The 21,072-nt window shown below is 42.0% G+C and overlaps 2 protein-coding genes across 6 annotated transcripts; both read right to left on the reverse strand.

Annotated features, from left to right (window-relative positions):
- Positions 1-3,755: 3,755 nt before the first annotated feature.
- LOC115901050 (probable 2-ketogluconate reductase) lies at positions 3,756-10,175 on the reverse strand. Its single transcript, XM_030943345.1, is given in 6 exon segments — positions 3,756-3,912; positions 5,388-5,484; positions 5,677-5,855; positions 7,854-8,025; positions 9,475-9,859; positions 10,068-10,175. Coding segments are annotated over 5 exon segments (987 nt in total). The 5' UTR covers positions 9,857-9,859; positions 10,068-10,175.
- A 1,670-nt stretch (positions 10,176-11,845) lies between these two features.
- On the reverse strand, positions 11,846-21,027 carry LOC115917589 (probable 2-ketogluconate reductase). 5 transcript variants are annotated; one of them, XM_030971750.1, is made up of 7 exons: positions 20,941-21,027; positions 19,097-19,338; positions 16,583-16,967; positions 15,170-15,341; positions 14,171-14,349; positions 13,341-13,437; positions 11,846-12,961 (listed from the first exon to the last, which is right to left on the reverse strand). In XM_030971750.1, the coding sequence occupies exons 2-7, from the start codon at positions 19,289-19,291 to the stop codon at positions 12,805-12,807; spliced, it is 1,185 nt and encodes a 394-aa protein (XP_030827610.1). In that variant the 5' UTR covers positions 19,292-19,338; positions 20,941-21,027; the 3' UTR covers positions 11,846-12,804. The 5 variants fall into 5 exon arrangements, with proteins under 5 accessions (XP_030827610.1, XP_030827608.1, XP_030827611.1 ...); XM_030971748.1 differs by lacking the exon at positions 19,097-19,338 and having other exon boundaries at positions 20,941-21,013; XM_030971751.1 differs by lacking the exons at positions 19,097-19,338; positions 20,941-21,027 and adding an exon at positions 19,854-20,040.
- Between the last annotated feature and the right edge of the window lie 45 nt (positions 21,028-21,072).

Here is a 21,072-nt window from a genome sequence, read left to right on the forward strand (position 1 = left end):
GGGGAGGAGAGGCGATGCCAGGGCACGGGACGGGTACCCCAATCCTTCGGAGAGAGAGCAAGGGGAGCTCACGAGTGATTGTGTATTTTTGTAGGAGTGTTTCTGCGCTGTTCGTGATTTCAGTACAGTCGGGATTTTGCGTTAACGTCCTGCACGCTGTGTTTTCCATACTGTCTTTGAAAACCGGACGTGGTCTGGCCTTTCTGCTGATCATTACGCGCTGTGCGCATGAATTAACATAAGATGAAGACTTGTCTCTGACCGACAGACACCAGTGACAGCTCTCACTGTACAAATGAAGGTCTTTTCCAACCTATATCATTCTAGGAATACCCTAAAAATCTCTCTTTGAGAGCTAAGCAGCTGGGGCAGGCTCAGGTGCTTGGACACCTGAGATGTTAGCTCAGCTGCAGGCAGTCCTGTGCCAGCTTCAGCTGAGAATACATGAGAATTTTTCTGACAAGGTTACTTGGTCTGTATCTTAGAATCACAGAATGGTTTTGGTTGGAATGGACCTTAAAGCCCATCTATTTCCAAACCCCCTGCCACAGGCAGGGACACCTTTCACCTAGACCATGTTGCTCAGAGCCCCATCCAACCTGGTCTTGAACGCCAGTAGGGATGGGGCATCTACAACTTCTCTGCTCAACCTGTTCTGTTGCCTCATTATCCTCAAAGAGGACAATTTCTTCCTAATCTCTGTTCTACTACCTAACCTAAACCTACTCTCCTTCAATTGAAGGCCATTCCCCTTGTTCTGTCACTACTTGTGAAGAGTCCCTCTCCAGCTCTCTTGCAGTCCTCCTTTAGCTACTGTAAGGTTGCTACAACCCTCCCATTTTGTCTTCATAGTAAAGGTTCTCCAACCCTGTGATAACTTAATGGCCTTCTCTGGACCCACTTCAATAGGTTCATATCTGTTTTGTGCTGAGGACCCCAGGGCTGGATGCAACATTCCAGGTGGGATCCCACAAGACAGAATAGAGGGGAAGAACCACCTCCCTCGATCTCCATATCCAGTGATGGGCACTGGGAAGTACAGCTTCAGTTCTCAGTTCACAGAAGTTGTGCTGAAGTGATTCCCCTGGCTGTGCAGGTGGTTCTAATCCACTGGGGAGGATGCCTGGTTTCTGGGGTCACAGCAGCTCAGGAGCCAGGACATACCACTGCTATGGGCATCCAGGAATCTTTCTCCTTTCAACTACGGAATAGCCAGCCATAGGGGCTGCTGTGTCTCTCGTGACTACTGTAGTGCTTTTCAAAAGAATGGATTCTGTCACATACACTTTGATGTGTTGAACATGAAGACAGTCAAGTTTAACACCAATCCTCTATAAAATTGGTAATAAAAAATAAAATATAATAACAATATCAATTACACAAAACCATAAACTGTTCTTGTTATCTTGGTGATGATTTTTAAGTATCAGTTGCTTACATTAATTTCAAGTTCAAATGGTTAAACTTTGAAGCAGAAATTAATTAACTAGTAATATGGAGTTATAGAACATTAACTGTATTCTTAGTTAAGTTTGCTGGCATTTTCTTCCTTTAAAAAAACATAAAATGATTACACATTACTTCTTTCACATAAAAAGTTTCCAAACTGCTTTAGTGGTAAGATTGTAATGAGTAAGCTTTTAACTTACTGCTCATCTGAGATCGAAGGACCCTTGTAAAGTCCCTCTCAAAGACACAAGTCTGAGAAAGGAGGCCTGCCACATTTTAGTCTTGAAGGTAAAGAAAAACCTTTGGGAGGCCAACACAATAGTGTTTACCTTTGTATATCAAATCCACAAATTTGAATGAACAAAATGAAGGAGGAATTAGTCAGAGGAGCCAAAAAAATAACAGTCAAAGGAATATTACTCCAAGCAAAAATCCAGGACATACATATCAAATGTCAAGAAAATGAGTGTGTTATGTGGTTAGATGTGGAGAGAATTGGATGTTCTCAAAGCTGTTTTGTGCAACTTGAACATCCAATTTTCAAGCTATAGGTCAGGAGCTCATACAGCTCTACAGAAATTATATGTTTAGCATCATATGTGAAAAGAAGTTGTCAATTGCACCAGTGCACTATCATGTTCTAAGTATATTTAGTTTGTAGACTACCTTACAGACCTCCATGTAGTGTGTTAAGATGAATTTCACTGTGTGTACATCGTTGCTGTTTGCCAGTTTTCTCTTACAGAAAGGGATCTGATATACCAGCACTGCACAGAGTACTGAAATGAGTGAGGTCTGTGGGTATGTAGAGGGAAGTATTGTATAGTCTGTGGACTTCATCCCCATCATTAAATATTGCTGTTAATAATAAGCAGGATGAGCTGATGCCTGCAGTGTTAACAAGGTGCTTGCATATAGTTATTTCTTAGCTTTAGGCTTTGAAGTATTGCATTACCATAAAACCTTTGTACCATGCAATGCATACATCTCTCAGGTGGGTTGTACAGAATAGCTTAAGCATGAAGCTGGATAAAGACATACATTTCCTATGTCTACATTAAGTTTTATAAAGCAGTATTTTATTACAGGCAAAAAAAGCTGAGGCAGGAAATCTTCAGCCAAGGCCAAACCAAGTGATGCATTTGTTTTTGGTGGCTATAAACTATCATAAAGTGTTATTTGGTATCAGCCTGTCTAGCTGCTGTAGGTAAGGCCAGTTTTCCCAGTAGACCTCTGTATCAGCACTTTATTCCAGATCATGTACTTTTTGCACATCAACATATTTCAAAAATCCTGAATCAATGGAGTGAGCTATAATGGATCATCTCTTCCCTCATGTGGCCACTGCATTTTTGGATCCACTTTCAGTAACCATGAGATTGAAGGTATTGTGTGTAAATCAACTCATCACTCCAGTGACTGACAGGAAGATGTGTCTTCCCTTCTAAAGCACCCCCTGGCAGGGAGCACTTCTGAAACTAATCAGCCCAGATTCTTGAAATATCTGCAGATGTAGGAGTGAAATTCCAAGCAAATGCCAAGCATGTACAATTGTTTAAGTAGATATGAAGTATTGTATCTGATTTTATTTGCTTCTTCACTTGAGAAAAGTTTGCACGTGCAAAAGCCTTGTGTGTTTTCTGCAGTTTTAGGATATTGATCTAAGAAAAGGCATTTTTTTCCTCTTTTCTCCTTTATTGTACAGTAACCTTGTTTTTCAGCTCTGTAATTTATTGCTTAGCCTTTTATTTTTGAATAAATTTAACTTATTTTTTCAAGGTTATACATGTAACAATGAAATGTGTACTGGGCACCTGTACCTCAGAGAGCAGGGAGGCCCCTGGGGCAGTCTTGAAATTCTTGACAGCCAATTTGCTGTGCCTGAAAAGCTGCAATGTCTTGTTTCCTGGAGCTGCAAAAGTGATGGAGCAAAGTGTATTTTGGCCAGCACACCTGCAAGACAAAGATTCTGTAAAGATGCTCAAGGCCCCAGCCAAAATTCCGGTTGCACTTAATGGCAACTTTGCTACAAAATTTTACGGATAAATAATACTAATCCTAAAGTCATCCTACATAACAAAAGGCATAGCACTGCCACTCTGGGTGTTTATTTGCCTTTTGGATTTATATTAGACAAGAGAAACTATATAAACACAACTGACACGATGGCAAACTGCTTCCTTCCAAGCTTTAGTGAGGTGTATGGACATTCTTGTATTTAACAAGATCTTTAGAGCTGATGTGCAGGGGAAAAATAAGAACAAAAAGACAGAAGAATAAAAAGATATGCAATATCCATTCACACATCAGCTAGGGAGCACTTCACTGGGTAGGGGGAGACCATTCAGGGCTGCTAGTATGTTTTCAACTGCTTCCTCTGTTATCATGTAGGTGGCCTTGTCTGTTGTAATGCCGAGGTGAGGTGTTATAATGACGCTCTTTAATTTTAACAATGCATGATCTCTGGAAGAAAAGAAAAAAAGAGTTAACTATTGTTGTTCTTCTAAATAAAGAGGAGTCTTACTTTAGCTTTTGCACAGTATTTAAAGTTAATTTGATACAACTCTACAAGTCCCACTTAGCCCCAGAGAACCTTAGCACCTATATTGAAGTAATTTTGAACTGCAATAGGACAAGCAAAGACTTCATAAGTAGCTCTTCTCTCCAGAAACACACTTCTGCCATGAAGCAGTAATTTGAACTGTGAAAAACGCCAATCACTTGTTTTCAAAATTTTAAAAGTTTAATAGTAATAAAAATGATTATAAAAATAGTAATACAATCAGAGTAATAATAATTTGGACAATCAGGATTTAAGACAATATGAGACAATAAAGACAAAGAGTTACGGACGCCTGGGTACCTCTTTCCAGGCAGCACGGGCCGCGGGGGGAAAAAAGACACCCTCTAACAAAAGGAGTAATCCTTAAGAGCAATAGTCTGTTGCATATTCATACAATTCATACATGATGCATAAATTCCATTCAAACACAGGATCTTGTCTGGTCAGTGTCAACTTTTTCACCTAATCCCCACAGCGCCAAAGAGGCTGGACGGAGCCCATCTCTTCTTGTTAGGAAAGCAATAAATACTTTTCTCTGAAAGATTTAGGTGTCTGGTGGTTGCTTATTCGATAAGAGTGTCTCCTTCCTTTCTTAGAGGGAGAGAAAAGAAAAACAAACTACACTAAAACAGTTCTTATCTGTGACAAAAAAATTACCTTCTAATTACAAGACTACATCCACTATTAAAATGTTAATACAGCACTACTAATCCCTACATCAAAATCCATTTGGTAAATATCTGCGTAGAGCTATATAATATGCATTTCTCACAGAACTATGTCAGAAGAGAGGATTTAAGCCCTCCTGACACATTCGCCTTACACAATAGTCTGAGCTGTAGTTATTTGCACACAGACACAAGACCAAACTCCTCACAACCCAAAATGCAGCCAGCATAGTTTACTCCAAAAGGCACCATCCTAGTAGAGCAGTCTTTTTAGAGAAGCTAAGCAGTCTCTATGGCCAAGAGGTTTGCAGTACTTCAGCCTTGTATCGTGGAAAGAAGCCTGTGGAGAAGGACACCTCCTGCCTATGCAGCAGGTCTTAGGCCTCAAGCAGCTTCCACCCATTAAAACTGGCAAGCTGCACTTTCTAATAAAGCAATTTGCAAGTGAAGCACTGCTGTAGCTTCAGGGGGTGATTCTAAGGACTGGGTTTAAATGCTTTCTCTGCCTCCTGCTGTTTCCTGGCTCCCAGGCTTCCCTTTGGTCTGTTATCAGCCCCTGTGTCTGGGCTGCATCCCATTCCCATTCATGGCACTGTATCCCAACTCAGGCCAGGGGCAGGGGGGCCAGCTTCCTGCCTGCTGCAGGGATGCCTCTGGCCTCAGCAGGGCTCCCCCATCCTTCCCGAGGAATAAGCAGAGATGGCAACCTGGGCAGTGGCTCTGGGGAGGTGACATCCAAAGCCGCGGCCCTGATAACACCGGTCGGCAGAGCTGCCACCAGTGCCTCTTGGTCAACTACTGCACCTGGGGTGGAATGAGAGTGTCCCTGAGTGCACCTGGCACGTAAAGAGCAGAGAGCAAAGAGAGAAGGGAAGGGGAGAAGGAGGAATTTCCTGATCACCCTCACCATGCGGCCCAGCTGCACTGGATGCAGCACGATGCTGTGGGACACAGCAGGACCATGCTGTGAGACCAGCCAATGGATCTGGGTGGTACCTCAGCTGCTGTTAATGACGGTAGCTGTGGGTTTCATCAGCTCCAGCTCTCTTTTCCCAATCAGCTTGTGTGTCTGAGGTGTCAGGCTCACCGCCAGCATCACAAAATCTGCCTGCTGGAGTAAACTGTCTATCTTTTTGCAGTAAGTGGCACTGACAGCTTGCTCCTCTTGCACTTTCCTAGTGGGGAAAAAAAACGTTTCAGTCAAGGAAACATTTTCTTCAATGATATCACCAGAATACCAACAAAAGGATCTGATTATCACATCCATATAGAAACAGGTGGCAAACGAAGGTGAATTTACCCTCAGCTCAGTCTTTAGATCCTTCTGGAGAGCTTCAAGCCCTACAGCACAGGATAGATTGCATGCCTGCCTCTCAGCCACTCCAGTGCAGGATTCCAAGGGCTTCTTATGAAGCCTGCAAATGAACTAAGGCTGAGCACTGAAGCAGATGGCAGCACACAGTCCATTCTCCAGGATCCCCTGTATATCTTAAAGGATGCAATCACTGCTTAAACTAGAGGAGTGGTATTCACCAGAACTCACCCATGCATGCTCTGGACATGGCAGGGGTCCTCATCCTGTTGGCACTCCCAGTAAGCTTGTCATTTTTTTATGAGTGAAATCAGCAAGGCAGCTCTTTGCCAGGCTCCTGGCTGCCCCAGGACATTCACAGAGTAAAGTGTTCAGCAGAAAAAGTCACCAGAGTAAAGAGATTTTTAGTTTGAACTTTTCACAGCGCAGAAGAATACTTGCCATTTCTCACATTTTTGTAAATATAGCTGTCTGAACTTTGGGAAATGAAGAAGCAATGATAGGAGATCATGTGTCATCACCTGCTTCTGGTTGCAAAAGAAGAGCTTTGTTATCTCCTCCCTAATCTAGAAATAAAGACATCACACTAAGAAAACAACTTCAATATAACTTTGACCCATGTCTCTCCTAACAAATGCACTTCGCTGTTTTTTTTTCAGGCCAAGGACCAGAAAGTAAGAGGGAAAAGAATAGAATGGAACTGCAGCCAGTTTTGCAGCATGCAGAGGACACCTTGATTCAGCACACAAGCTGGAAGTGTAAATATACTTTAAATATACTTTAGGCTTTTAATTTCTGTTGCACTGTGTATTGATAATTCATCACAGCACTCTTACATAAATATTACTTTAAAGACTGAAGAATATTAAACAGAGGGAGTTGAGGATGATACACATTAAAAAAATAACAAAGGGATTTGTGTCTTTTAATTTTTTTTTTGTGGTTTGTGAAGAAATTCTGAAATATTTTAAGGAGTACTTTCTTTTAAATGTAAGTTTGCTCAGCTGTTTTTCTGAAGAAACAGGAATGCCAAGCATGGCTAAAAATTCCTGGCCTCATTCACCTTTGTGATTTGCCTACAGCTAGCTAAAGCAGTGATCCTCCTCCAGCAGTCTGCCTATGAGGAAAATCACTGAAAGCCACATCCTAGCACTGCAGCTTCTGCCTCCAGTCACAGAGAAGTAAAGCTCTCTCACGGTAGGCCACAGTTTATAGCAGTAAATATTTGTTCTGCTCATGATCTGCACCTTGCCTGATTTCAAAGGCCTTGAGTGGCTCAGGGGGTTCTTGCTCACTTCAAATTGAAGAGCCCCTGAGCTGAATGTCTAACAAGGTTCAGATTCCCAGATACACAAGGGAAGGAGGGACTAGAAATAAAGGGTGAAATCGAGTTAAATACTTGCTAAAATTTCTACTGGCTTGAGAAAAAAACCAAGATTTTCTTAAGAACAGCTCTCAGTCATATTTTGCCAAGTATATGCTTCCTAGTTTCCAGGCACTGTTTCCAAAATATCCCTTCTGAACTTCAAAATATGGGGAAAAAAATGAACAACAACTAGAGTTATGTTGTCACTATAGTACAATGTGATAAGAATAAAAAAGCATAAGGTTGATTTCCATTTTTCTGCAGGAAACTTTGAAATTTCTAATATAAAACCTAAATTAAGTTTCCAAGTGTTTAATCACTGAGTAACTCTTTACAGGACTAATTTCAGACAACCATTATTTTTTTTTTCCTTTTGTTTTCATCTTGGCCCTATTCCCTCATTTCTTGCTATATTTCTGTCATAACTCCTTGAAAAGAAAATACTGACTATCTGGAAGAGTTTCTGCTGCAATTAGGGTCAAGACATATCTTTACCTCTGTGTCCTGTTGTGGTACAAAATGCTCATTTCAAATGCTTTGGCTCTCACAGCAATCTTATACCCAATGCAGCCCATGCCAATGATCCCCAGAGTAGCTCCAGCAACTTTAACTCCCAGAATATCAGCTTCACAGTAGTCCATACTTGGAGAAATTGAAATGTTATGGACTGCAAGAAAAACACATAAATATGGGAAATGAATGGGGTCCAACACGGAGGAACAAGGCAAAAGAGCCTGGACTTGTTGTGCTACTATAGCGTACTTGTAATGGTTACAAACACGATTTTTAATGTAATGTCCTAGGTAACACCCTAACGTATCATCACTCCCTGCTACATTTGTAGATGATAATGCAATTTATTCTCACCATACTACAGAAAGCCTTTTGATATAATCCCTCCAAAAATATTATTACTGCTTTAGACTCATGAAAATATTGCCCTGTTCCTCATCAACAATCAAAATAATTATTGCCAATAACAATGCAGAGTTTGAAGATATCACGTGGAGAACACCATCAGATATTGGGTTTCCTCTTTACATCTGCCACTCTCCTTGGAAAGAAAAGTGAGACTTCTTTAAAAATCACAACTTGGTAATTTCTGTAATTACCTGTTAAACCTGCACAATTCTGGATATTTCTACAACACATAAAATACAGTTATGTACACAGTGTCAGTACTTCTTGCAAGGTGACAGCCTTTTGATATTTAAATCTTCTGATATTGCCAGCTTTTCTAAAACACAAGCAGAATATTGTGAAAGGATACAAAAATTACTCAGGAAAAAGCTCAGTCTATCAGAAAACTCAGAACTAAAAGAAATGCCACCAGGGATAGTTCTCATCTACATGAGAACAAGAAATTAATCTTCCTTTTAAACTGTCTCCCCTTTGTGAGGTAGAAACCAACTTAGAGGGACGCAAATCCCCTTTGAGTTTCTATGAATCCTGTAGTACAGATGGCCAGTCAAAGTCAGGTAAATACAAAAGGATAAATCTGAAGGATTTTTTCCTGAAGAAAGAGGCTTTCTAACCAAGCCAAGGGTAGGTCTATTTGACAAAATAGCAAGAAAAAATTGTTGATGAAACTAGAAAGGATGCTATTAACAAAAACTGAAGTAGGCTGCCTCTATTATTACTCCCTAATGCCCCTTAAATGCCCAAATTCTGCAACAATACCTTTCAGTCTCCAAGAATATGCCCTGCCTCTATCAGCCCTGTGGGTTCCTTCCAACTCAGGGTCTCCCACAATTCTATATAATCTTGTTATACCCCATTGCTGCCTCCCACACTAAGTTCCTCTGCCAGGCTGTGACTTCAGTGATATCCGATCTTTGGCATCCCCCACTTTTGGTCATAGCACTGTTATGCCATCATATTTTATTTATACCTGCTTGAAATAAATGCCATGTATGCCTAATGTAATAATTTAAGTATACCTATTATAAATAAAACATATTAAAATACTGATTATTCTGTTTGCCAAGCCAATATACTTACATTTTCACATTTAATATAAAACTGTGTGCACTACAGGTAACCCTAAGAAAAGTCATATTAATGGCAGGCAAATCTTGTATTATTTTTAGAAGCCACAAAAGAATTGAGATGTTACCTTATATGAGTCTTCTAGCAGATGCTAGCAGCAAAGCCATCCCAGTATCTGCTGTGGTGCTGGAAACAGCTTGTGGAGCATTAGCCATCTTCACACCAAAGCTAGCTATAAGCTTCAGATCCAAGTGATCCATCCCCACCCCCGAATTCGCAATCACTTTTAAGTTTGGTAGGCTCTGGAGGAGCTCTTTGTCAATGACTGGTTTGTGCCACCACAAATAGATTGCTTGGACATTTTTGCCAACATCCTTTCTGTTTTCAAGAAATTCTTTCATGGTGATGAGGTGGAAATGTCTCTTCAGGAATGGCACATGGCTATGCAGTATTTCACATATGCCACCAATTTCATTTACCAAAAGCCAAGGTAGTTCTCCTTCTTCCATGATCTGCACAAAGAAGAAAGACACAAAGTGTCAGAAGAAACACATATTATTATTTCCAGACATTTTAAAGAATAATCACTGCCATGTCCTGTTATATGACATTTATGTCAAGAGATCCTGTAAACCACAAAGGAAGATAAGAAAACCAAGACAAGCAAACAGGTCTTTTAAATATGCTACCACTTAAACACACAGGTGCCTACATACATACCCAGAGCTATTCACATAATCAGTCTGAACAAGTTCTGTCCCTGTGATCTAAGATTCTATATTATGCTGCAGTGCCAGATTTCTTCTGCCCGACTAACTCCCAACACTGTCAGCAAGAGTGACCGCCCCCAGTCAGCTGTCAGGGACAGAAGGACACTAAATCAAAGCCATACACCAACTTATAAACAGGGGAGGTCCAGGGGAGGATACAATTTTTAGCCAAGTGGGAGAAACTGGGGGTGGAACACAAGGAGGGGAATACAATATTTAAACCGATAGGAGATTACAGGGGAGGAGAACAACTTAAACAAACCAATGGGGTTTTGAAGGATACAAAATTGATAGGGAAGTTTCTAGAGAAAGGGACAGGCTTGGGGAGGGACTGACATTCAGTGGGAGGAGGAACAGGGAACAAAAGCACAGGTCTGTGGGGAGATGGGTAACTAGAACAAAACAACAAAAAAAAACAGCTAGGGCAAAACAAACTAGGGCAAAAAAACAACACGGGGAAAGGGAATAATCCATTGGTAATAAAATATGCTATAACAATACAAAATGGGGGGAGGGGTTTATAAAACTGACTACTAGGACCGAATTATAATCAAAAATATGCACCACAACAATATTACTGCTACCATGCTCAGAACACAACACTTGTCATTAATTACTTAGTTTCAGATCCTCAGTAGTTTGCAGTATATAGTGCAATAAATCTCCTTTGCTACCCTGAAATCACGAAGTACCCTAAGTAGTTTAGAAAAATGTTGTACCAAATTTACGTCATGAAAATAAATTGCACAGCTTCATCATGAACTTTGAGTTATCAAGTTAATTTTTAAATGCTTTTTGCAGCCACCTGTCCTGAAGAGATCCCAGTGACTGCAGAGCCCTTTCCTGAGCCTACTGTAAATTACCAAAATAACAAAATCATATCTGCTTAGGCAAGTGTTTTCCAATAAGGACATACACACTCTAAATTGTTTGGTTTTGGTTTTTGTTTTTTTTTTCTCAGAATCCCTGACCATCTGGTTTTGGTCCCAAGAGGACCTGTGAATTGAGTTACTTTGGGGTTTTTTGACAGACAATATAGAGCTACCTTTGATTTTCCATAGCAATTTTGGGAAGAGCTGTGGGGAGTGTTCAAGAGCTGAAGATCTTGGAGCAGCAAATCCTGTAGCAGTTCTGTTGCCTTGCTAGTATTATTTTACTATTTCCAATGGAATGTCTAACTCTTGGCCGGCCGACATTTCCTGTGCTAAAAACTTCATTTTACCATCCCTTCAGGGAGCCTGACCATGTTGCAAAATAAAGGAAATTCTTCCTGACTTTATGAAGGTGACAACTATTTTATTGAATTTGCTGAATTTGTTGATTGCTAATAGGAAAGAGAATGTAAGAAGAAATTTGGCCCTGGACTGCAAGTCAGGACTGATCACTAATTTTGCTTTAGGTTATACCCTCACCAATGTGATTTTGATGGTAATTCTACTTTTCTCTCATGGCCAGTCAAGATAAAAGCATCATTTGTATCTCCATGGAGGAACTAAATCTCTTGGAATTTACTTTGGTTTTCAAAGGATACCTTCATGAAAAATAAAGACACTTTCTCAACAACTGGCTTTGCTTTAACATGTAGATGAAGCAGGGCTCTTCTTAAATTAGAAAACCTTAGGCCTATGATCACTTTAAAGAACATTTCTTCAGTGTTTTCATATAGAAATAGAATATTGGAATATTGGCTGAAAAGTGTTTCAGGATACAGTCAAATTTCTGCAGGGAATCAATGCTCATTCATCTTCAACAGATTGGAGAGTGTTACACAAATTGCCAGGTGCACTTGCTTATCATTATGTAGCAGCCAGAACTGGGAACAAAATATTGCTATTCACTGAAAGAGACTGAAGATACCAAAATGCATAACTGCTCAGTTAAAATCTTCAAACAAATCTCCTTTATTAGTTTCACTTTATTTTTTTGTGTGAAAAATGTGTATTTTGTGATTGGCTTTTCACAAATATTAAAATGGATATTTTATGTGCTATGTTAAAAAGTTATACTATATTAATCCTTTTCAGTAGTGTGTTAAATATAGTTTTAGGGTATAACATAGTATTAAAATAAAAACTATGTGATATAAGATACTTTTTCTAACTAGCTCAAGAAATTCTTCACACAGAGGTAACAGCAACAAGACACCTAAATCTCCAAGAGAAGAATTATTGCCTCCTTATCTGAAAATACACACTTTCTACCACCTCCTTCTTGTCTTTGAGGTGCCAAAAGGATTAAGGGGGGGAAAGTTAACAGTAACCAGAGAAATTCCTAGTTTGAAAGGAATGTATGCATCATGTATGAGATATATGAATATGCAACAGGCTATTGCTTTTAAGGGTTAATCCTTTGTTAGCAAGCCATGCTTTCAACAGGAAAGCATTCAAACATTCCTAATTCTTTGCTTTTATTGTCCTTTATTGTCCTAACTCTGATTGTCCAAATTCTTATTGCTCTAATTTGTATTACTATTTTTATAACCATTTTATTACTATTAAACTTAAAATTTTAAAACAAGTGATTGGCGTTTTTCACAAGTTGTAAGTAACAGAACAAATCAAGTCTGACAGTTTTGCAGCATCATGATGAGCAGTGCAGGAACAGGTTACTTTTTTATTCAGCTTAAAAGTGGTAAGAAATAGTGCTTTCCAGTACACAGGAAATTTAGTGGCATCATCTGGCACTCATCATTTGGGAAACACTTCGCTTGGAATGGGTTGGTCATTGAGAACAGCCAGCATGTTTGCTATTGCTTCTTCTGCCATCATACGGGTGGCGTGGACTGTTGCGGTTCCAATGTGCGGGGTTATGATGATGTTATTCAGGTGTAATAAAGGATGATCTCTGGAAGAAACGGAACGAACAGAATGTGTTACACAAGGAGCTTACTCTGCTACAACATGCTAGTTGTGAAGAACTAAACCTCAGCAACAGCACATTCAGACCAAAGCACAGAACGAGCATGAAGCTGTGGGATGCTTGCTTACACATTTCTTCTTCTTCTCCATCCATCTTGCTCATTGCCTGGTCCATGAGTCAGGCTGGCAAAGACCCATCAGAGATGGGAAAGGGGAATAACTTGTTGTTTATTTATGATTGTGCAAGACAGTCTGAGGTTTTGCCCTTACACAATGAGTCTCCGGTGGAGAGCAAAATTATGAGCACACTTTCAACACAGTTTAAAACATTTCAGATTAACAGACTGGGAAAGAAGTTTCTTTACCTTGGCAGAGGCTCAGGGTATGTCACGTCCAGAGCTGCAGCCCTAATAACCTTATTCTGGAGAGCTTCTACCAATGCATCTTGATCAATAACTGCACCTGCATTGAAATTAAATATTGATATCCTGATGAGTTAATGAACACATTTTTACCTATAAGGGGGGGAAAGGTCTCCAGGGTCAAGTGAGAAAAAGTAGAGGATCTTCATCTTGGTAGAAAATAGAATGCCTTTTTAATAATTATTAACCAAACAAACCAAAGATTTTATTTATTAACCTTTAATTATAGGATGATTATGGTCCACTGCATAAGATTTTTCCTGGGATGTGACCAATTTCAGTCTTTTCCTCATTTTGACACTTCCTGTATTATTACAGACAAATCATTTAATCTCTGCAGATTTTCCACTCTTTTATCTCTGCTTTGTTTACTGATAATCTCTCTCATATGCTCATTCAGTGCCAACAGAGCTGTCATCCCACGTGAGGCTTCCTTTCTACACTGCTGTTCCAAATGTTACTTAATATTTTCCCTTGTACCCCATTCTCCCTCGCTGATGATAAACCTTTCAGTTATTTCCACTAAAACCCTCTGTCTCTAGAACAAGGCTAAAGAGAATCAACCATCTGCTGAGCATCCCTAATTTCCACAGGGCCTTTGAAGACACAGCACATGATCCATGTAAGTCACAATTTGTAGACTGCCAGCTACTTCATGACTCAAACAATAGAGGGATATCACAGACTGATGTTGGAGAGGGGAATATCAACACAATCAGACAAAACATGACCTTAAGTGTGGAGCCACAAACAGTGATTTCAGATCCTCCTACCTCGGCTGATGTTTATAAGAGTAGCTGTGGGTTTCATCAGCCCCAGCTCCTTTTTCCCAATCAGTTTGTGAGTCTCAGGAGTCAGGTTCACAACCAACATAACAAAATCAGATTGCTGCAGCAAGTCTTCCATCTTTGCACAGTAGTGGGCACCAACAGCCTCTTCCTCCTCCTTTCTTCTGAAGGAAAAATGCACAAATCCCCAAAGTGAAACAACTATTTCCAACTGAGTTTAACAATCAGTCAGCCCTAGGAGAGTTCCAGAAAGCACAGAAACTGAGAGGTTTGAGACCAACACAAACAATAAGCCATTGATAGGCTCAGTTGGTAGAATGGATGCAGAAAGTATGTGGGCTAGAGGGAGCAAGAGGCTAGAGGAGTGGTGGGACACTAGAGGAGTGATGTATGTGTGAAAGCACAGCACACAGGCAAGATGAGGTTAGGAGGCTGGGGATGCAGTCAGACCCTGCTCTTCTCTCCTGTGTCTATGCCAATTCCTGTGAAGCCTTTCCTTGTCTGACATGCCAGTTAGGACTCGTGATTGAAAAGAAATGAAGTGTGAAAGAAAGGGAACTAGAGATCCATGAGAAATGAAGGCCTTTGTCATTGGTGCCAGTGTGATGAGAGATCTGGCTAGGGTGAGGAGACTGGCTGGGAGGATCAGGGATGCTGCCAGAAGCCTGAAGAAGAGTCTGACAGGACAGGGAACACCACTAGGGCACAAGACCAGGTTTGATTGGACAACATCTCCCAAATGCTAACACAGTCCTTGTTTCAAACTGGTAGTGACTAACCAGGACAGGGCAAGTGCAGGGGAAACTGCTTCCTGAAGGGAGCAGGAGGGAGCCAAAGTGAGGAAGTGGTGGCACAATGGTGCTTGTCACACTGCTTACAACTGCCACAAGTGCACAGGAAGGCTGGGGACAGAGCAGAGCTGTGGCTTCTGTCACTGCCCCATGGACAATTAACTGCAGAAACCAGAAATGCAGAAACCTTTACCTCCGGTTTCTGTTATGGTACAGGATCCTCATGTTGAAGGCTCTGGCTCTCTGAGCCACTTTGTATCCAATGCTGCCCATCCCAATGATCCCAAGTGTCGCTCTGGTTACTTCCACTCCTAGCCAGTCAACAGCAAAATACTTTGTGCCTGGAGACAGGGCAATGTGGCAGCCTATGTGGAAATACAGGTTGAATGGGTACAAATCAGCCATAAACGGAGGCCTGGGGGAAAGGAAAGGTTCATCACCATTACAGCAGTGGGGCTCTGGAGCACCCCTTACAAAACACCTTTGTTGATTTTGACCGGTTTATATAAGGGCCTGGATGGTGCCAATTCCTGCACCCAGGCCTGAAGCCTGTGTAACACAGTGGGATCCTGGCTGGGTACTGTGCTGGAAGGAGTAACTCCTCGGGGAATTAACTTTTCTACAGCTGGTGTGTTTTCTTGGAAGTTCAAAAATAGCTTCTTTGAAACCACCTGCAAGCACTGACTTCACTTTTTTTTTCAGCTGGGGTAAATCTCACCATTTCTCTCCTGGATCACAACCCAAACCAGTCTCACTCCTTGAGTAGGGGTGAAGGTTTCAAATTCCAGCTCAGCCAGGGATCTCAGTGAGCTTTTACACAAAGAACTTGAGGTTCAAAAAGATACAATAGTGAGAAAACATCACTGGGAAAGAGATGTTATTTCATGCTCAGGGGTGGAGCAGCAGTGACAAGAAGACCATGAGTCCCTGAAGAGAGAGGCAGCTTCTTGTGAAGGTCTCTACTGACACCTTCCTTCCCCAGAAAGGCATTGCTCAGCAAGGGAGCGGGAAAAGAACCTGCTTTTAGGGACACAAACTAATGCTGCTGGTACAACTTATAACAGCTTTGTCAAAAGGATTATCATCTATTTCAAAAATAATGCTGATGCTCTTCAGGAAATACAACCCACTGGTTTAGACATACTGATCACAGAGGTAGGAAAAAGAAGAATTTATACTAATTACTGCTCTGGAGTTGGAGACGTGGCCACTAATGCTCTGTATCTTCCTGCAGCTCCTAATGCTTCTTTCAAGGGGAAATGGAAAGTGATGGCATTCAGTTTGGATGCACTCTGTATTCAGTTTTCACAGCTATAAACAACCCACCCAGTGAACAGCCAGAGAAGAATGAAGCCCCAGATATTATTCCAAACAGGATATCACAAGACTTTCAAGTGCAGAATTTAGACAAAAGCCTTACTCTTGTCACTGTTGCCCTAAAAAGAAGTAAGACATAGGAGAAGTAGATGCCTCTGAAAGTTAAGGCCTCTGAAAATTTTTTCCTGTAAAAACATCCCAAATATTGATTCAGAAAGATCATCTCTCTCACAGCAAAAGCGAGGTGTGCCAAAGAAGTAGCTAGGACCAAGAAAATTCAAAACACTACCTTCCACTAGTCTTCTGGCAGAGGCCAGCATCAAGGCCATTCCTACGTCTGCTGTTGGGTCTGCCACGGCATGCGGGGTGTTGGTCACTTTCACACCAAAGCTCGAGATCATCTTCAAGTCTAAGTGATCCACTCCAACCCCAGAGTTTGCAATCACCTTTAAATTAGGCAGGCTTTCTAGAAGCTCACGGTCAATAGTTGGCCTGCACTCAAACACATAAACAGATTGGATTTTTTTTCTCATTTCTTCTTTGTTTCCAAGAAATTCCTTCATGGTGATAAGGTGAAAGTATTTCTTCAAAAGTGCTGCAATGTCTTCTAGTATGCCATGAGTTCCTCCTATATCCAGGATCAAAACAGCTGGCAACTCTCCTTCTGCCATGACCTGAAACAGAGGAATAGAAGAAATACTCCTTGGTTTAGGAGAACACCTTGAAAGGAGCAATGATGTGCCTTTAAAAGTTATCATTTAAATTCATATGTGTAGATCAGGAAACTGATGGAACTCCATAGTGCTTTTAATCCACAGGCACTTGGTACTAGTGTGGTACATCAGACAAATTCCAAGTACTTTTACCAAGTGCTGATTTAGACTATAACACCAAGGAATATCCACAGTCTTACATCCAAATCCAGTCCTACAAGCTGTTCTTCTCAAAGAGTTTCATTTTGTTCCTGAATCAATATTGATTTCATACAAAACTAGTAGCTTTTCCAGTAGCTTACTCACCACTGCCTTCTATAAGCAGTGCTATGAAATAGAAGCTGCTAGAAATTAAGTCAAAGTTTCTTGCCTGTTGGTTATGGTTGGTGAGGCTACAGGCAATGTAGGGTGGCACTGAGGCCCAGATGGTTCTGACATCTGTCAAAGATGGTTTATGTCTAACAAATTTGCACAATGAAGGGCCACCCTTGGATAGCTGTTAGACTGCTTGCCTTCAGTGTTTTAAACATTCAGATCTGTACCTGAACTTACCTCATGCAAAATTTAGCACACCTATGTGCTAAAACCAGTGAGGAAGAGCACTAGAGGAGATACCACTGATAACACAGTCCTTCATGCTAGAACTTTCCTCTGCCCTGAGAGTTTTGAGCCCAGTCCCCTCTACAGCACTTCAGCAAATGCACTCTGCAATAAGATAGGGGCTCCACACACAACCAAACACCTAATTAGAGTTCCTATTGGCAAAAGTGGTAGTTGAAGATTTCCTGCATGTCTTAATAATAGCTGTGCCTAATTTCCTACAATTCTTTTTGCTGTGCTCTATTGACATTTGATCTCCATCTCATTCTATCTACTAGACTTGTGTCCAGGAAAGCTGATGTTTTGCTACCTGAATCAGAACAATTTTCCACAGCAGTATGCTGATTTATTCTGGGCACACAGTGCTGGCCAGCTGTGTCCTGCTGCTTCACTCCTCTCACAAAAGCCTTCTGTGAGTAATCAGAACTCAAATCTGTGACAAAAAAGTGTCAATGTAGTTTGGAAGTTTTTGTCAACCATGTTTACCATTGTCCTGAGCAAACTCAGACTTATCCCAACCACATCTATTAAATGGTTACAATCTTGGCACCAGTACTGCTATTTTATCCTGGCCTTGATGTGCATTTCTGCTGCAGTTTCAGTCTGCTGCTGGACATGGGCTTGAAGGGGCCTCCATGCTAGGACAGGTCTGCAGTTCACCACAATGTCTCTGATAATACTATCTGGTTCTCAACTGCAGCAAACAAAACAATGAGGTGAACAGTGCAGCCGAATTGTAAAGGAAGACCATGTTTTTATATACATCTCATCTTTTTTTTTTTTTGCCAGCTGAAGTTGTCAGTCACATGTAGTTGTCAAAACTGTGCAAATTTCCCCAGGTGTAGTCTGCATTTCTTAAAGAGACATTACTACACGCAACATTACTAGGATAAACTAGACTTGTGTTGCAGAATGAATGATGCATAGAATAAAAGAGGAGTTGATGTCATATTGTGATGGCATTGTCCAGCTTCATAAATGATCAGAATCTGGTAATCTTGGAGGGCAGCAAAACTTTTGCTGTTAAGCAGGGAAAACTGGGCACCAGACATGATCAAGTGACTGGCAGATGCCAGTGAGGCAGCACTGTATTGCTCCATTTGCTTTCGTCACCACCTCCTACCCTATTACAATACACCACATATGATGGGCAGAGCCAGACTTGCTTTCACTTTGGAAGCACTTCCTAGACTTCAGAAGCAGAAAGGTGACCCACGAGGAAGCCTCTAGCTATAAACAAACCAGTGCACTAGAAGCAGGCTAGTGGCATGCTGATGGATCTCTCAATGAGTGCGGGCATGCTGAGCCTGCCACCATTCCATTCCAGCTGTGTTTGATGCACGTGTGACCCATTCACTGCCTGCAGCACTGGTTCAATAACTGGTGTTCTGCTCACCCCAGGTACAATCTTAAAAAATCACACTGATAGCAGGAAACTAAAAACACTTAAAGGAACCTCACAGAAGGAAGGGGGCTCTCCAGATACCAACCTTGGTCCCAGTGCTTATTGTTCGTCTTCCAGCACCAAGTTGGTGCATCCTGTACCTCTGTTTGTAAATCACACTTCTGTGACAGCAAAGTCCATGAGAAGCAATAACTGGATGAAAAAACTTGTTAGCCAAATTTGACTGGCCAAACATCAAGGGAATCAGTTTTGACAGACTCAATGCTTTGCTCCTGAACATAATTATTCCGTTATCAGATGTCTTGTCCAATGTGCTAAATGTAACACCTGTCAAAGATATGACAATTTTGGTTTTGGACTAGCTCCATGTGCATTATCAACAAGTTCCTTTTTTACTTTTTCTTTTTATTTCTTTTTAAGTTGTCTCTTCTCCTTTTGTATTTACATAAGACTATATGCTTCCATGTAGGTAAACAGTCATAATCATAGTAAATCATTGATACAAGGTAACTGTACTAAGTTCTGGTCCTGCCATTGCAGAGAAAACTTTGAAAATATGACTTAGATTGAGACAACGGGGCAAATACGTTTAAGTATTAACTTCAGTGCTAACTGAAATTGACCTTATTTCATCTGTGGAGCTTGACTCACTCCTCCTGCGGAGTTTCACTCACTCGCAGATTTGTTGGCCAGCACTGCTGTATCACCTTGAACTTAAACAAATCATAGCAAAATAAACGATGTAATTTTTCCTAGCCCAGTTTTCAATTAAAATTAACAGCCTGCGTTATCCAGGATCAATTCCTCCCACTAACTACTCTAAAGAAGAAGACTAATTATACCTGAGCGATAACCACAAAGCACTGACCAGGGCTGGTTTCTTCAAACGACGCACATTCCTCAGCTCGATCCTGCGGCAGCTGCAAGAGCGGGGAGCTCACGGCTCCTGCTCGGGGCCGGGCACATCCACTCCTGCCCAGCCCCGCTCCCTTAACCCTGCCCGGGCACCGCCGGCTCCGGGGCTGGCGATTTCCAAGGAAGCTCCGGCACGGGATCACCGCCCCCGCCCCTGTCTGCAGCCGGACGGGACCGCCTCTCCTTTCCCCCGCCCTCTCCCTCTCTTTCTCCCCTCCCCGGACGTCCTAAAAAGGTGATAAAGCAAGACGAGAACTCGGATAGTTTTTGGGAGCGCAGCAACTGTGAGGCAAAGTTATTTGCCACCAATTGACATTGTTCCCCACGGCCCTGGCTGCAGTTTGTGGGGAATTTTTACAGTGGAGACTATGCTTTTGTCCCTGCCTGCTGCAAGCTAACCTTTCAATGAGTGTCTGTCTGCTGTGGAATTAAGGAAACAGATTGGTCTGGGATGGCCTATGCCAACGGCCAGCTCGATTCTGGAAGCCAGTGCTGGAATGTGCAGGTTTTGCTGCTGACTACTTCCACTGGAGCGTTTGCCCAGAGTGCTCCCGTAGTGGCACTTGGATCACCGGAGCGATGGGAGAGCCCATGGAACCCCAGCGCGGGTGTGGGAGTGGCTGGGCATGAAAATTGTCATTGCTGAGGGTGAATACACTGAGAAAACCTCCCACAGCCAGAATATGCCATAGCACAGAACCACGGAATTGCTGGGCTGGAAGGGACCTTAAAGAGCATCTGGAGCCATCCCTCTGCCATGGGCACGGATACGTTTCGCTACACCAGAGTGCTCAGAGCCCCGTCCAACCTGGCCTTGAACTCTTCCAGGAATGGGGCACCCACAGCTTCTCTGAGCACATCTCCTCGATCAAATCCCATTGAGGTTACAGGGAATGTACAACATCAGAGCGGTCAGCAGCAGAGAGTAGGAGCTCTGGACTCTGATCACCTCTGTTTCACCCTCCCCATGCTAGCCGGCATGACCGATCCCCAAGGCACAGTTCCACATCCCACCTGCAAGGAGGGACGCCGGTGTCCCTGCCAGCCCGTGCCCGCCCTTTCGCCGGTGGGGTCTCCTCCCGTCGGGAACGCTCCCGTCCCGCCCCGCGCCCTGCCGGAAATGCGCATGCCCGTGCCCGCCCTTCC

Source organism: Camarhynchus parvulus, chromosome 2 (assembly GCF_901933205.1).
Source record: "Camarhynchus parvulus chromosome 2, STF_HiC, whole genome shotgun sequence".
Taxonomy (NCBI): domain Eukaryota; kingdom Metazoa; phylum Chordata; class Aves; order Passeriformes; family Thraupidae; genus Camarhynchus; species Camarhynchus parvulus.